Here is a 14136-nt window from a genome sequence, read left to right as displayed (position 1 = left end):
ATACCTGCAAAGTATCAGCTCTAGAGTAGAAAGGTGATTAGATAACTTCTCAAATGCCTTTCCAAACTCATATTTATGGTGTTTTAAATAAATATATGGGACCTTTTTCAGTAATTACCTTAGAGATTCAGGGCTTTTGTAGACTTTTCGTAAGTACTGGTCATCTATATAATACAGCTCTTGAAAACAGCTAAGTGCAGAATTGAAACAAGTATTCTCACATTTTGGAAATCTGTAATTGATGGCATTAGTTAGAGACTGGTTTGTAAATTTAGTGGACTTAAAATATCTTTATGTGTTGGTAGCTTTCATCTGCAAAAAATAATAAAATTGACTTGCTTTTGTTTTAAGCTAGTCTTGGTTATTGGTTAAGACAAATTTATGAAAAGCAGAGCACTCTTCTGCTCTTCCCCAACCTTCTCTTGTGTACAGCATCCTTTTCTAAAGTATCCTGAAGTTGCTGTTTTTTTGAAGTGCTTCACTAGAGGACTTTGGGAAGATCTTTATGAATCATATCAAACATTTCTCAGAACATATCTCAAGGATTTTACTTTTATCTTAAATACTCAAATATTAAAAAATATGCAAGAACATTGTTGGCTACTCCATATAAGATAATTTTTTTGTAAGATTATTTTTGGTCATAACTGTTGAACAATGGAGTACAAAAGTCAATAGTTGTGTTTCTAGATACAGATTAATAAATTTATTGGGTCAAATGGTTTGCTCTGCCATTTAAGCAGATGGCTGTCAATGCAGAAGTAGAGAGAAACCACAGTAGGTGAGGTGTGCTTCATGGAATAAATGTGTTTTGTAGTTTTGCAGTTTGTATAAGAACTGTGCTTCAAGCTGTAAAAGCACATTTTCAAATTATTTAAATGACAAAATAGTAGCTGTTATAAATATTTCTTTAAAGCTTTTTTCTTTTAGTTTTCTATGTTCAAGCCAAAAGAATCTGTTCTGTGATTTGTGTTGATTGCCACATTTGTGTTTTCCAGCATACTCCATAGTTAACTTAATATCCATTTTTAGTTTATTATTGCTTTCCTCAGTGCCACATTGTTTATGTATGTAAAATCATATTAATGTTTCTCAGTCACTCATAAGGCCAAGTGATGTCAGTAATGCCAACTGCTTGATGTCTTAAAAATATTGTAAGTTTATTTTGACTGTGTATAAAACTACACTTTATTGTAGTTCTTGGTATTGCCCTCTTTCATTCTGTATTATTTTCCTGAGGATTCCCAATTCTTCACAAGGCAGAGACTGAGTGTCAAAACTAACAGAGGATGAGACTGTTTCTCTTTCATGTTTTCAGGGCAGGAATGATAGTGACTAGTGGTGCTACTTCAAAAGTGTGAAAGCAGGAGAACTGCTTAGAGAACACAGCAAGGCCCTTTTTCTGCTCGTTTTCAGGTGGAGATGGAGATATTTTACTGTCTTTCATTCTTCACAGGGTTACACATCGTTCTGGAATGATTGCATCTCCTCAGGATTGCGTGGCTGTATGTTAATTGAATTGGCATTGCGGGGGCGTCTCCAGCTGGAGGCCTGTGGAATGCGGCGCAAAAGTCTGCTAACAAGAAAGGTGAGTGCAGGAAAATGGTCACATTTACTTGTCAGGCTCCACGAAATACAGGACCTATAAATTACAACTGGTTCTAATAAAAAGCCTGGGGTTTTTTTCTTTATGTGAAGATGATGATTCTGACTAATGACCTAAGGCAGATGTGCAGAGATAAAAGGTGTCTCGGTGGTGAGATGAAGTGCCTTGGAACATCTCTGGTGCCTGTTCTGTGCCCGTGTTTGCTCTCGGGATGTGTTGCTGGTGCTGCTGCCAGCCTTGGCTCTGGCTGGGGCGGGCCGCAGTCGGCCGAAGGAACTGGCTTTTGCAATGCCGGTGGGATGTGGGCTGGGGCTGGAAGGAATGCATAACTGCCGGATGCCAGATGTGTCCTGCAGGCCACCCGTTTACTTCTGCTGTACACAGCGCTGCAGTTTGTGCTTGCATTACATGGGAAGGAAACCATCACCTTGAGACCCCTGAGAACACAACTATCTAGTTCATGAGGCTGGTGTGTTAAATTGTGCTCTCTGACCTTCAAGATGACCCCATCTCTATGGTCCTTTATAGAATTGGGCTGAAGATTTGAGGCCTTTATTTTTTTTACTTTTACCACTGAATTTTCCCTTTGTGCAAAATGTGCAAAGTCAAGCTCTTGGAAGAATTTTTACTTCATCAGCATTAGAGGATACTTGTAAAATAAGCCTATTGAAAACCTGGTCAAATGTTGTCTGTCCACCACAAATAAATTCTTTTATGGCACATTTCTCTGTCAATATTATCTTTTGCTAAATTTTAAGGCAAGCTTGTGAATTCCCTAACCTTCTCCCAGCTCCCTTCACTTCAGAAAAATTGAACCTCTGTTCTGACAAACAGTCCTTACTTCTTTTAGCCTCGTTTAAGCATATTCAGCATTGATTAGTTCTCACTTTTTTTTTTCTCCAGAGCTTTTGGCTTCTTAGGCATTCAGTAATCTTCTTAGGCATTCAGTCAGGAGTTATTTTCATTCTGTGAAAACCTTGTCAGTTCTATCTACTTGAAATATTAACTGTGAGGTTGCTAGGTTTTTTAGGAAAATGGAAAAATAACCTGTATGTATATTCACTAAAGAATACAAGCAGAATTATTGGTCTGAGTTGTGATTAGTTTTTGTTTGATTGTGGTTATGTGTTTTTTGTTAAATTTTATCATGTATTTTTGGCATTGGGTAAATATATTTATTTAAAGTGATCTAAAATCTATGCAATTTAGAGGTTTTCTTTTTCTGCTGTTGTAAAGTATTTGAGATACTTCTCAGTTTTCAGGCAGGAAAGTTCTATAAAAATAGGCATTAATTTAAAATTTAGATGAAGGTTGTTTTCTGCTTAAGTACTTCCCTGCAAATAAAATCCCTAAATGCACCACCTTCATCAATTTAGAAATTGAACAACTTATGTTGGTTTGCACCTTATTTGAAGTTTTCCATTTACTCTAAATTTCAGTTTCGTTTCTGTGTTGACGAGATTTAAGTTTCTACTCTGTCAGGTGTCCTCCTGGTCCTGCTTCTGCAGGCTTTGCTCCCCATGCCCTTTGCTTTGGCTGTGAAATAAATACTGTGCCTAATGAGTGGAAAGAGCTGTCTAATAATACATCCAGGGTTGTAATTCAGGGGTGAAATAATTTACTTTGATCAGTTCAGTTTTTACTGGAACCACTCTCTTGATCTTGTCATCAGGTGGGGCACAAGTGATAAGGTGAGGATGAGAAGAGTGTAGAACAAGTTTTTTGGGCAGTAGCACAGATTTATAACTACCTAACTGTGGCTTTAATCATGTAATTAACTTGAAAGAATGATAGCTACAATGATTTCCACTTAAAGCCTTAAATCAGGTTGATCTCTGCTGATAATATTTTGTACTTCAGAACGAATCAAGATGCATTAAATCTATGATTGAATGCCATAGAGAGTCAAATGAGACTGAGAAAAGAGTGGACAAGGACTTGATGGACCTTAGTGAGAGTTGTGAGTGGATGTGATGTGTTACACTTTGCAACATCCTTGTAAATTTGGCTTAAGAGTATGTAATTGTCACACCATTTTGGAGTTCTGCCTACTGGGATCAATATTAGAAACAAATAAATGTTGAGGTTTGTGAGTGGTTATTGAGAATAGAAGATGGTAACTCTACATTGCTGTACAGGATCAGAGAGCAGACCAAATCGATAGTTATTAGAATCAAAAGGAATCCCAAAAAATCCTTGGCAGATTTGCTTCAGTATTTTATTGCTAACAGTTCTGAGCAATTCATGCAAGAGTGAATTTTTGTATTAAAACTAGAAAATGAAGTTTACTTAAAAATCTGTACTTAATTTTTTAGCTTTGCTTAATTGCAGAGCTGCATTGTGAAAAATGCAAATTAAATATTCTGTATAATTGAAATTTCCTTAGTTGATAAGTACCAGGCAAATGTAGTACCTGATTCATCACTGAAAAATTGGAATAAAGAATATTTTTTTACAATCAGGCTAAGGACCAGCATCTCTGAAGAAACAGGATGTTCCGTGAACTGTGGAACAGTATGACATTTCCAGAACACGTTTCTGACTACTCTAAGTGTTAAGAAAAATAAAAGTTTTCGCTTCCTGCTTTTGAGATATATATATATATATATGGAATTGTGTTGATGTATTCATTTTTCTGTCAATCACCTGCTACCTTTTCCCTGATGCTTGTAAAGTGCTAGCTTGTGAGCTGTTTAAATTGCCAGATAGAATAGTAACAACAACAACAATAATAACAATTATTATTAATATTAATGTTAATATTAATATTAATTTTAATGTTAACAACTGTACTAATTATTCTATAAATAAAGAAAGATTTTATTTAAACATACCGACTTGAGCTAGTTTAATCTGGAAGTTTTAATTTCGTGCTCTTGATTTTCTCTCCTGAAAAAAAATTGTATTTGTGCATGGTTTCTGTAAGTAGTTATACTGGTAAACAAGCTCATGTTACTCATGTTTTTTAATTTTACTGTGTTACTCTGAATCAATTTTTTTGTTGTGTTTTCCTGAGTGAAGAACTCAAATAATTTTAGAAATTATTAAATAAGAGACTTGTATTGTATTTATTGTTGCATGTTAAGGGGTTTATTAGTACATGTGTATTTATAGCATGTGTGGTTTAACTGTTATTAAATGAAACTCTGTTAGGTGGCAATGTGTTCTTCAGAGCTGCAAAACTTGCAGATGTTGTCATGAACCTATTTTTGTCTGTTCATATATTGAAGAAAACTAGTTTTTGTACTTTTTTTGTTATTATTTTACAACCTTTTTTGTTATTATAATGCAACCTTATTGTTTAACTCAGTATTTTGAATAAATTGACTTGAAGCAGTAAAATAGACTATATTCAGAAACTAATTTAGTGCAATGTACTTTGTTTTGGGGACCTTTGCTACTTTGTAGTAGGGCACCTAGCTAGATAAGTGAGTTATTTTCCTTCAAAATACAGCTTTTAAGTTTGTTATTAATACTATAATTTTAGCCCATTAAGGTTAATTTAAGTTACAGATAACCTCAGACTTTATGTATTTTGAATTAAAACACATATAGTTTGGGGTTTTTTAATAACAAAGGTTTGGGATTTTCAAAGTTGTATATTCTTAAGAGAGAGTTTGTTATTTAAAAAAAATATTTTGGTTTTCCTAACAGGTAGGTTTTTTTATTGATGGGTGTGTTTGTCATATATGAATTATGTCAAAATACTGACTGTATTTTATTCATTCTTAGGTGATTTGCAAGTCAGATGCTCCTACAGGGGATGTTCTTCTTGATGAAGCTCTGAAACACATAAAAGAGACCCAGCCTCCTGAAACAGTACAAAATTGGATTGAACTGCTTAGTGGTAAGCCTTGCTCATAATGTATTTGCTTTCTTTACCCAAATAAAGCTAATTATCTGGCATCACTAGAGATTATATTGCAAGGTTTTTTGAGAGAAAATATGCAGAAAAGTTAATTAGTCTGTCCTCTAGGGTAGTCTCTTGTTGATTGTAGCCTTTAATCAAATATAAGTAACTGTTGCTTTTGACTTAACTTGGTACAGAAAGGATCTGTATGGAAGTGTCAGAGGACATCTCAGCTCGGTGGAAGAGGTGCCTTCCGCTGACTGAAGTAAATCAGGACTGCACCCTGGAGATGGAGCTGCCTTTCTCTGTGTTTGGAAATGATGGTTGATGGAAGTTGGGAGCCTGAGTGTGTGCACTGAGTATCCAGATCTTTCAATAAGGAAAGGAGGTGAAGAGCTCATAGCTTGCACACAAAACTTGAGAGCGATTTGGCCATTAATCAGAAAGAAAAAACAAAGCATTAGGAGTTTTATTTTTTCATTAACTGAAGAAATGTAATAAATATTTTTAAATGTTAGATAATTATTGTTGATCAAAACAGCCTTCAAAAGGAGTACTTTGCACACAGCTTTCCCTGTAAAGCTAGTAAATAGTTGAGAAAAAATGAAATGTCAGTGATCACAGAGTTATGAATTATGATTTGGTTGGAAGGGACTTTTACAGGCCGTCTAGTCCAGCCCCTCTGCAGTCAGCGGGGATGCCTTCCACTAGACCAGGTTACTCAAGGACCATCCATCCTGACCCTGGATGCTTCCAGGGAGGAGGCATCCACCACCTCCCTGGGCGATCCATTCTGGTGTCTCATTGTGAAAAACTTCTTCCTTGTCCAACTCTCCTTCACTTTGAAACTGTTACTCATGTCCCAGGCTCTGCTAAAATGTCTGACCGCATCTATCTTGCAGTCCCCCATTAAGCCCAGAAAGGCTGCAGCAAGATTTCCTTAGAGCCTTCTCCTCTCCAGGCTGAACTGCAGACAGAATTGATCACCAGCGTTTGTCTGTTTTCACAAAGCACATAAATACAGCTTCTTTGGAGGAGATCAGAGCTGTACTTGTGCAAACAGCGCAGGAAAAAACCCTGCACCATTGACCCTCCTTGTCAACAATGTGACTGTGAAGTTGGGAGTAGTGAGATTTGGAAGTTGCCTGTGTAAAATCTGCTACTTCTTAAAACCAGTAAGCTGCAGAAATGAGCAAAATCTCTTTGCCTTTCTCTGCTTTCCTGTTTTCTTTGTTCTTCCCATTCATTCTGCAGTAACTTAAACAGCATTCCTTGCACACCACCTCGTTCTCAGGTCCTGGCCATTCCCCCTCTCCTGCTCTTTGGCTGTCAGGCAGGGGGGAGACTGGACTACATGTCAGGAGGGTCACGGCTGCTGTGGAGCCATGCAGTTCAGTTCTCACTCAGCTCCCCTTCCCTCTTACAGACGGCAAAACAATTCATTTTTCTTGTCCCAAATACATAATTTGTGCTGACATTTCACCTCCTTTCCCAGTGCAATGCACATCAAGTTAGGACTGGCTCAAAAAAGGTCAGCTAATGAATGAACTAGGTTTTCTTTGAGCTAAGCTAAGGTTTTCCTGACCCTTCTGAGCTTTGGCTGTGGGAAGATTGTTATCATCAGTATTGTGGCTAAGGCTTGAAACAATAGTTTTTTCTAACATATGTTTATTAATTACTAATTCTTGGATGGCATTAGTGTTCTTTGGTTCCCATGGTTTAGAGATCTGTCATTGTGAAGAAAAATATTTCAAGGTCCTGGGTGGGGGTTTTTATTTTTATTGTTAGGTTGGTTTTGCTTTATTTTGCTTTATTTAATAAATTCATAAACTCTATTAGAATTTTGCCCTGGAGACCAGGTTGATCCTGGAAAAAAAATCTACTCTATCCATGATTATCAGTAATGCAGAGTGCTGCTTGGAGTTACAGTACATGTGAGTTCAAAGCCATCATGTAAATAAATATGTGGACGTGCAAGGTGGTGTTTGCCAGGCTGGTGTTTATAAGGTAGCTTCTAAAGAAAGCAAAGGTAGGGAATGTAGATGTTTGCACCAAAATATCAGGTTTCCTGGAGATGTAGCAAACATCTCTGTCCTTGTCTGCAAAGTGTCTGTGTAATTGAAGAGCTTGGTCACAAGGTGTCACCACAGCACTAAATTTCAGCCACATGGCAACTGCACAAAAATCTAGGGAATAGCCTTTGCCCTGTGAAAGGTGGTAAGGAAACCACTTTTTTGTGTTTGTGTGATAGTTTCATTTATTATCAAACTGGGGAATGGCATTCATTGATGTGTAGCTGGACTTCTGTAGTTCAGGCCTGGTTGGGTTTTCTGCCTTTCACTCTGCAGTTGGAGTCACCTCATTTGTTTGCTTATCTTGGCTGTTACTTGGATACAGTGTGTCACCCTCCGTCACAGTGGGAGAAACCTCAAAGTCACCTGTGGTTTATTGTCGTTGTTGTTATTATTTTATGCTAACCGATAAATTTTTCAAAAGTTTTGTACAGAAATTTTCATATCATTTATGGAAAACGTCCATCTATGTAAGAAATACTTAAAGCTGTTCCTTTTCTTGCCCCTTAAAATGCATAGTTTTTTACATCAGGAGGGGATTATGATAAATTCCTAAGTAAGCTGGAATTAAAATTTTTAGCCTGTTAAATAAGCTCTTAAGCAAAGGTAGAATTCTCAGTGATAAACAGTTTTAGTTGGAGCTGTTGATGCTGCTTTTGTGCTTTGTCAATTTCCTCTGTGCATACAGTCACATGCTCTGAAGGGCCCAGTTCTTCTGCTTTAACAAAAGGAATTAGAAATAATTTATATAGAAGCATTAAAGACTCTGTCTAATATGTGGTTCATGTGAGCACACCTGTGCCACACACACTAACAGTGCATGGTCATTTTTCATATGGTGGGAGCAGGAAGGGGGAGAGGAGTGGAAACCTGCAGAAATAAAGAAATGCACTGGGTAACTGTGCATTAGCTTGTCTCTGTGGCAGAAGAAAGGCAGTAACACTTCTCCTGGTCTCTGACACAGTAAAAGACTGTAGAAGGTGCTTAATTTTACTTCATTTTTATTGTTACATGAAGTAAATTAATTCTGCATAACTGGTTGTTTTTTTATTTTACAATACAAGGTTGTTTATTTTTCATATCTGTAATCAAGACATGGCGTAGTATCGTTTCATCCAAACTGTCAAGGTACCCCAGAGCTGCTCCAAGGAGGTTCTCCTGGTTTCTGCCTCCATGCCAGGGATCATAGAAATGCTGACAGGGGCACAGTGTCTTGTAGTCTGCTATATGATTTTGACAGCTCATTCTGCACCACAGACTGAAAAAAAAAATCACTGCAGCAGTGCAGCTTAAACTTTGTCTAAGGGTTGTGCGGTTTTCTTGCTGTTGTAGGTGAAACATGGAACCCACTGAAGTTGCACTACCAACTACGAAATGTCCGTGAGCGGTTAGCTAAAAATCTAGTGGAAAAAGGTGTACTGACAACAGAGAAACAGAACTTCCTGCTTTTTGACATGACTACACACCCTCTCACCAACAACAACATCAAACAGCGCCTCATCAAGAAGGTTCAGGAGGCAGTTCTTGACAAGTGGGTGAACGACCCCCACCGCATGGACAAGCGCTTGCTGGCGCTCGTGTACTTAGCCCACGCCTCAGATGTCCTGGAGAACGCTTTTGCCCCCCTCCTGGATGAGCAGTATGATTTAGCCACAAAGAGAGTGCGGCAGCTCCTGGATTTAGACCCTGAGGTTGAATGTATGAAAACCAACACCAATGAGGTTCTGTGGGCTGTCGTAGCAGCTTTCACAAAGTAACTGCATTCAGACTGAAGTGTTCTCTATTCTTTCATGTAAACCAGTTTTTTCTCTGTTATTGACTATTCATGTTTTCTGTAATTTGTACCTTCTCACATGATGAATTGGTTTTTGTTTAATGGGAATTATAAGTGGTGTATTCCCTACTTCTCTATCTGTGTACAGGATTTTGCTGGTACAAGAGACTTTCCTGTTTAAAACAACAGAAGAAGGGTGAACTGCCATATTGGCATTCCATTTCCTATTCAGTTTGAGTTACCTTAAATACTTTGTTTAATTTTTCACCTCATTGTTATTGAAGTGGTTTGTCACCAAAGCTCCATGTTAAAGTGTCTGTCAGGACATTTTATACACAGATATTTTCAATAACATATAACAAAATTACTTATAAAGCAGAAATGCCATTAAGCAGCTTTGTCAATAGTTCCTGTAAAATGACCCATAAATTTTAATTTTCATGCAGGTCTCTTGTGTACTTATATTTTCATTAGAATGATAACTGAGTCATAAGGCTAGTATAGAAAGGTCCAATTGTTTCATAAACCTGTTTTGGGAGGGGATACATTCCATTATATTGTGTATATATAGTTCAGATTGTATATTAACAACTGCCCCATCTTAGTATTTTGCAAGATCTACTTACTTGTACACCTGTGCCCCTTATTTGCTGTCAGCCATTGCCATCTGATGCAAAGAAAGGCCTCCTGCAGAGGTCCTGTGTGTGAAAGCTGTTCATTCCCAGAGTACCTGGAGTTTGCCATCCAGGTATTCTCAGTCTATGCATTGCCTTTGAAAATTAGTGAATGGAAAGAGACTGCTTTCTATCATTGGTACGTTTTTCTTTCCCTCACTTCTGTATGGAAAAGACTCATGACCAGTACAATTGTTGAGTGCAGTTTTTGGTTTTGTACACAAATTAGTGTTTGTCTCTTAAACCTTGAACTGTTTTACACTTCAAAAACAAAAAGTCAGTCCTAGCAGGTGTTGCATGTAAATGGTTAGCAAGTAATGGCAGCAGTTCAGAGAATTCAGATTTCTGTAATGGGATGCTCTGCTATATTTTAATTTTTATATATACAATTATGCTGATTAGCACACTATTGTAAAAAAACCCAAAACCTATATAAAACCCTGGCTTTTTAAAATTTATTGCCTCTTTGCCGCTGCTTGTTATTTCCCATTGGTTTCACAGTGTAAATATTATGCATTGAAAAAATTAAATATTGATTTCTATACTTTTTTCATCATACCAATGCAGATTTATAGTGGGGCTTACAGGTGTTTAGAAACCTTTTGGTTAATATTCAGACCAAGAATACTAGATGGTGTATAACTGTAGAGTTGAAATTTAAGAGATCCCTTAATCTGTATACTAGCTTTTTACCTACAGTAAATAAACTATGATCTTGAAAGTGCCTGAAACAGAGTAAGCATGTCACTTATACTTTTTTGTTGCTAATTAGAAAGGTTTTATTGCCTAACTGAAAGCTTTAGTTTATATCCTTCTTATTAGAAAGGGAGAATTTGTATTATGTAGTTCAAACTGACTTAATCAGTGGTGTTGCTGAGATCTGCAGGATTCATAGCTAGGACAGGCTGAATTAATTTGGGGAGTGTGCAACTGTGCCTGCCCTAGGTAGACCTCTTCAGTCTTGAGCACAGTTCTACAGTCTCATCTGTGACTGGACTTCCAATTTTGCACTTCATTTTCAATCATTGAGATGCTTAAGTAGACTTTAAAATACAACTTAAATTCATCATACCTCTATAACCTTTTTTAAGAAAGGTTTTTAAAAATACGATCCTTGACATTTAATGACAGACTGTTCTTTCAGTTCTTAATACTATTTCTTTAGAAAAATGAAATTAAAAGTATATTGTAAAGTATTTCAAACTCTGGTTTACAAATAAAAAGACAAACAGTGTTCTCTCACTTGTAAAATGCTGTGTTGAAAACTGAGCGGCTTGGGCATGAACTTGGGACATTGTCTTTTAAACATTTCAAGCTGTGATTGCTTTTAAGTGGGAGGAAAATGAAAATTGCTGTGTTGCTCTTATATTTGACAGCTTATGGAATACTTTCTGTATACTTGGTAGTAGATGCAGCTTACAGCTTTCATTGTGTCTCTCATGTGGTCTGTTTTCTCATTTTCTGTTGCTCTTTGAGAGGAGGAAAAAGTAATTAGGGGGAAAGGTCAGAAAATTGGTGGAGTATGCAGGAGCAAGTTATGTGCACAAAACTTTTAAAATGGCTTTGAAAATCTAAGCTACTTGAAGCATGCTTCAGACTGAAAGTATCTTTCACTGTCCTTTTTCTGGCCTCTTCTTCATTCTGTGAGTATCTTCCATTTTCCTCCTGGTTTCATGTTTGGTTGTGGGGATATTGGAGTTTTATCATCCTTATGGTCTACATGGTTTAGAAGAAGTTATCCTTTCTTAATCCTCCCTGAGAAAGATGATTTGGGGGTTTTTTTTGTTTGTTTTTTTTTCCACACAGGGGATAACTGCACACAGTATTTATCAGCTTTATTTTGTTTAGATAGGACCTCTGACCATGATGGGGAGAGTCTGTGCTGGACATGTCAAAGAAATTGGATGTAAGTGAGGAAGGGTTTGGGAAGAGCAACAGTGTCTTTTGCTGGACCACCTGGTGTAAACCTGGATGTGCAGGGGAAATAGATGAGGTTTTGGAGTGCTGAGTCCTAAAATTGTGCTTCAAAAAGCCCAAAACCTCTAGAAAGGTAAGTTTGGTAGGTTAACAGGAACTGATTTGGCTGACATCGTTGCCTTTGTTGCTACTTCAGGTTTTTAAAAAATGGTTAAACATGGGAGACTGTGTTGATGAGATTCAGGTACCATTCTGCCTGTGGGCTGCTACTGCAGCTCACGGAGACCTGCCTGGTTTCCAGACAGTTCTGTCTGCTCCAAACCCTCGGCTCTCAGTGGCTGCTTCAAGTGAAGACTCTTATCCAAAGCCTGAACTTGAACACGTGCCTCAAGGAATAGCCTGTATTATTCAGGGACACATTATTTTAAAACAAACTTTAAAGTCAAAACCAGGATTTTGAAAGTTAAATCACCAAGCAGTGTGTGTACACACACACACACACACACACACACACACACACACACACACACATTTTCACAGTCCTTGAGATTGACATTGTCCTCTCCTGTGTTTCTAGAGCTGGCATTACAGTGCTGTTACATGGACTGGTAGTGAAACGTGTGTAAATGATGCTTTTCAGGCAAAATTTGCCTAAGTGGTGGTAAAAGGCTGCTGGCTGTGTGCTCGTGTGTTCATGCCCATTTATCCTACAAGGTGAAGATATGTATTAACTGATGTGTTCTCTGTGAACTGGACTGAATCTGTACTGTAACAAAATAAAGCACTCTTTCATGCTATCAGCTGCAGGTGGTTACTGCATATCACATGCATGCAATACCTAAAGGATATATTTTTTTCATTTGCTCAGTAATTTCCAGTTTTTCCTCAGGCTGCATTATTCACCAGTTTGAGAAACAACTTTTTTTTTAAGGTTTTCATCAAAGCCTTAGCTCTGCCTTAGCTGGGCTTCAGGCAGCCAAAGTCTCTTATGTCCCAGTTATCCCTATTGCCTGTCTTTCTCTGTGGAGGGGGGGTTTCCAGCTTCAGAGAAGTATGAATTTTCTGATAATTTTTTTAAAAAGAAATTTTGAAAAAGTAAGTTTATTCTGTGGAAATGCTTAGTGCATTTAACAATTTAATTACTTAAGAAATGAGATGAGGTCAGGTGCTTTGTAAGTGTTAAATAGAAAGTGAAATCTCAGGTGTGTGTGTGGGGTGACTGCCTTGGGGCAGTGGGTGGGGAAGAAGTGTGGTCAAAGCTGCTGTCCTTGTTAATCTCTGAATAAGATCTGGAGTCTCCCCACAGTGGGTCTTGCTTTCTCCTGCCCGCAGAGCAGCAGCATGAAGCCTGTGCAAGGCTTATGGTAAGAAATGTCTTCTGACCCTGAAGAAAGCTGCTGTAGAAAGACAAGGAAAACCTGGGTCCCAGGACAGCAGACAAAAATAGGGAAATAAATGCTGATAAATAGTAGCCTTTGGCTTTCCCCCTGATTTCCACCTTTCTGTACTTCCAGATAATTTGCTGCTTCAACTTTTTTCTCCCCCAACTCTGGGCTCTGGTCTTCTCTGTTTCTTGTCGTGTTGCTTGGTGACTTCAGCAACAGTATGGCCAGCAGGACTAGGGCAATGATTGTCCCCCTGTACTCAGGACTGGTGAGGCCACACCTGGAGTTCTGTGTCCACTTCTGGGCCCCTTAATTCAGTGGGCACATTTGAGGTGCTGCAGCGTGTCCAGAGGAGGTGAACACAGCTGAGGAAGTGTTGGGGACGTAAATTCTCTGGGGAGCAGCTGAGGGAGCCTGGGATGTTTATTCTGGAGAAAAGGAAGCTCAGGGGGAACCTTGTCACTCTCTACAACTCCCTGAAATTATAATGTACCGAGGGGGGGGGCAGACTCTTCTCCCAGGGAACAAGTGATAGGACAAGGGGAAACAGCCTCAAGTTGTGCCACAGGAGGTTCCAAGTTGGACATTGGGAAGAATTTTTTTATTGAAAGGGTGGTGAAGCACTGGAATGGGCTGCCCAGGGAGGTGGCAGAGTCACCATTCCTGGAAGTGTTCAAGAAACAACTGGATGTGGCACTTAGTCCTGTGTTTTAGGTGGTGGTTGATCAAAGCTCTTTCCCCTCTGATTTGATTCCCCATCAAAGCCTCAAGGAGCCTCCTCTTTTTCAGGATATGGGTTTGTCAAAAGTAGCTGCCTTGATGGCTGAACTGCAACAGCTGGTGGCCTGCTACAGCTCA

At 38.3% G+C, this 14136-nt stretch overlaps 1 protein-coding gene across 1 annotated transcript in view; it reads left to right on the top strand.

The window, feature by feature from the left end:
• The window catches only part of GOLPH3 (golgi phosphoprotein 3), a 31147-nt gene extending 18454 nt beyond the window's left edge, over positions 1-12693 (top strand). Inside the window, exons 2-4 of the mRNA XM_039709719.1 lie at positions 1457-1588; positions 5339-5453; positions 8861-12693. Coding sequence (XP_039565653.1) covers positions 1457-1588; positions 5339-5453; positions 8861-9285 — 672 coding nt within the window. The 3' untranslated portion in view covers positions 9286-12693. The remainder of the gene's footprint in view (positions 1-1456; positions 1589-5338; positions 5454-8860) is intronic.
• Positions 12694-14136: the final 1443 nt, after the last annotated feature.

Source organism: Passer montanus, unplaced genomic scaffold (genome assembly GCF_014805655.1).
Source record: "Passer montanus isolate IOZ18808 unplaced genomic scaffold, ASM1480565v1 scaffold22, whole genome shotgun sequence".
Taxonomy (NCBI): Eukaryota; Metazoa; Chordata; class Aves; order Passeriformes; family Passeridae; genus Passer; species Passer montanus.
The sequence above is the reverse complement of the archived record's forward strand: the minus strand, read 5'-3'. Positions and strand labels throughout refer to the sequence as shown.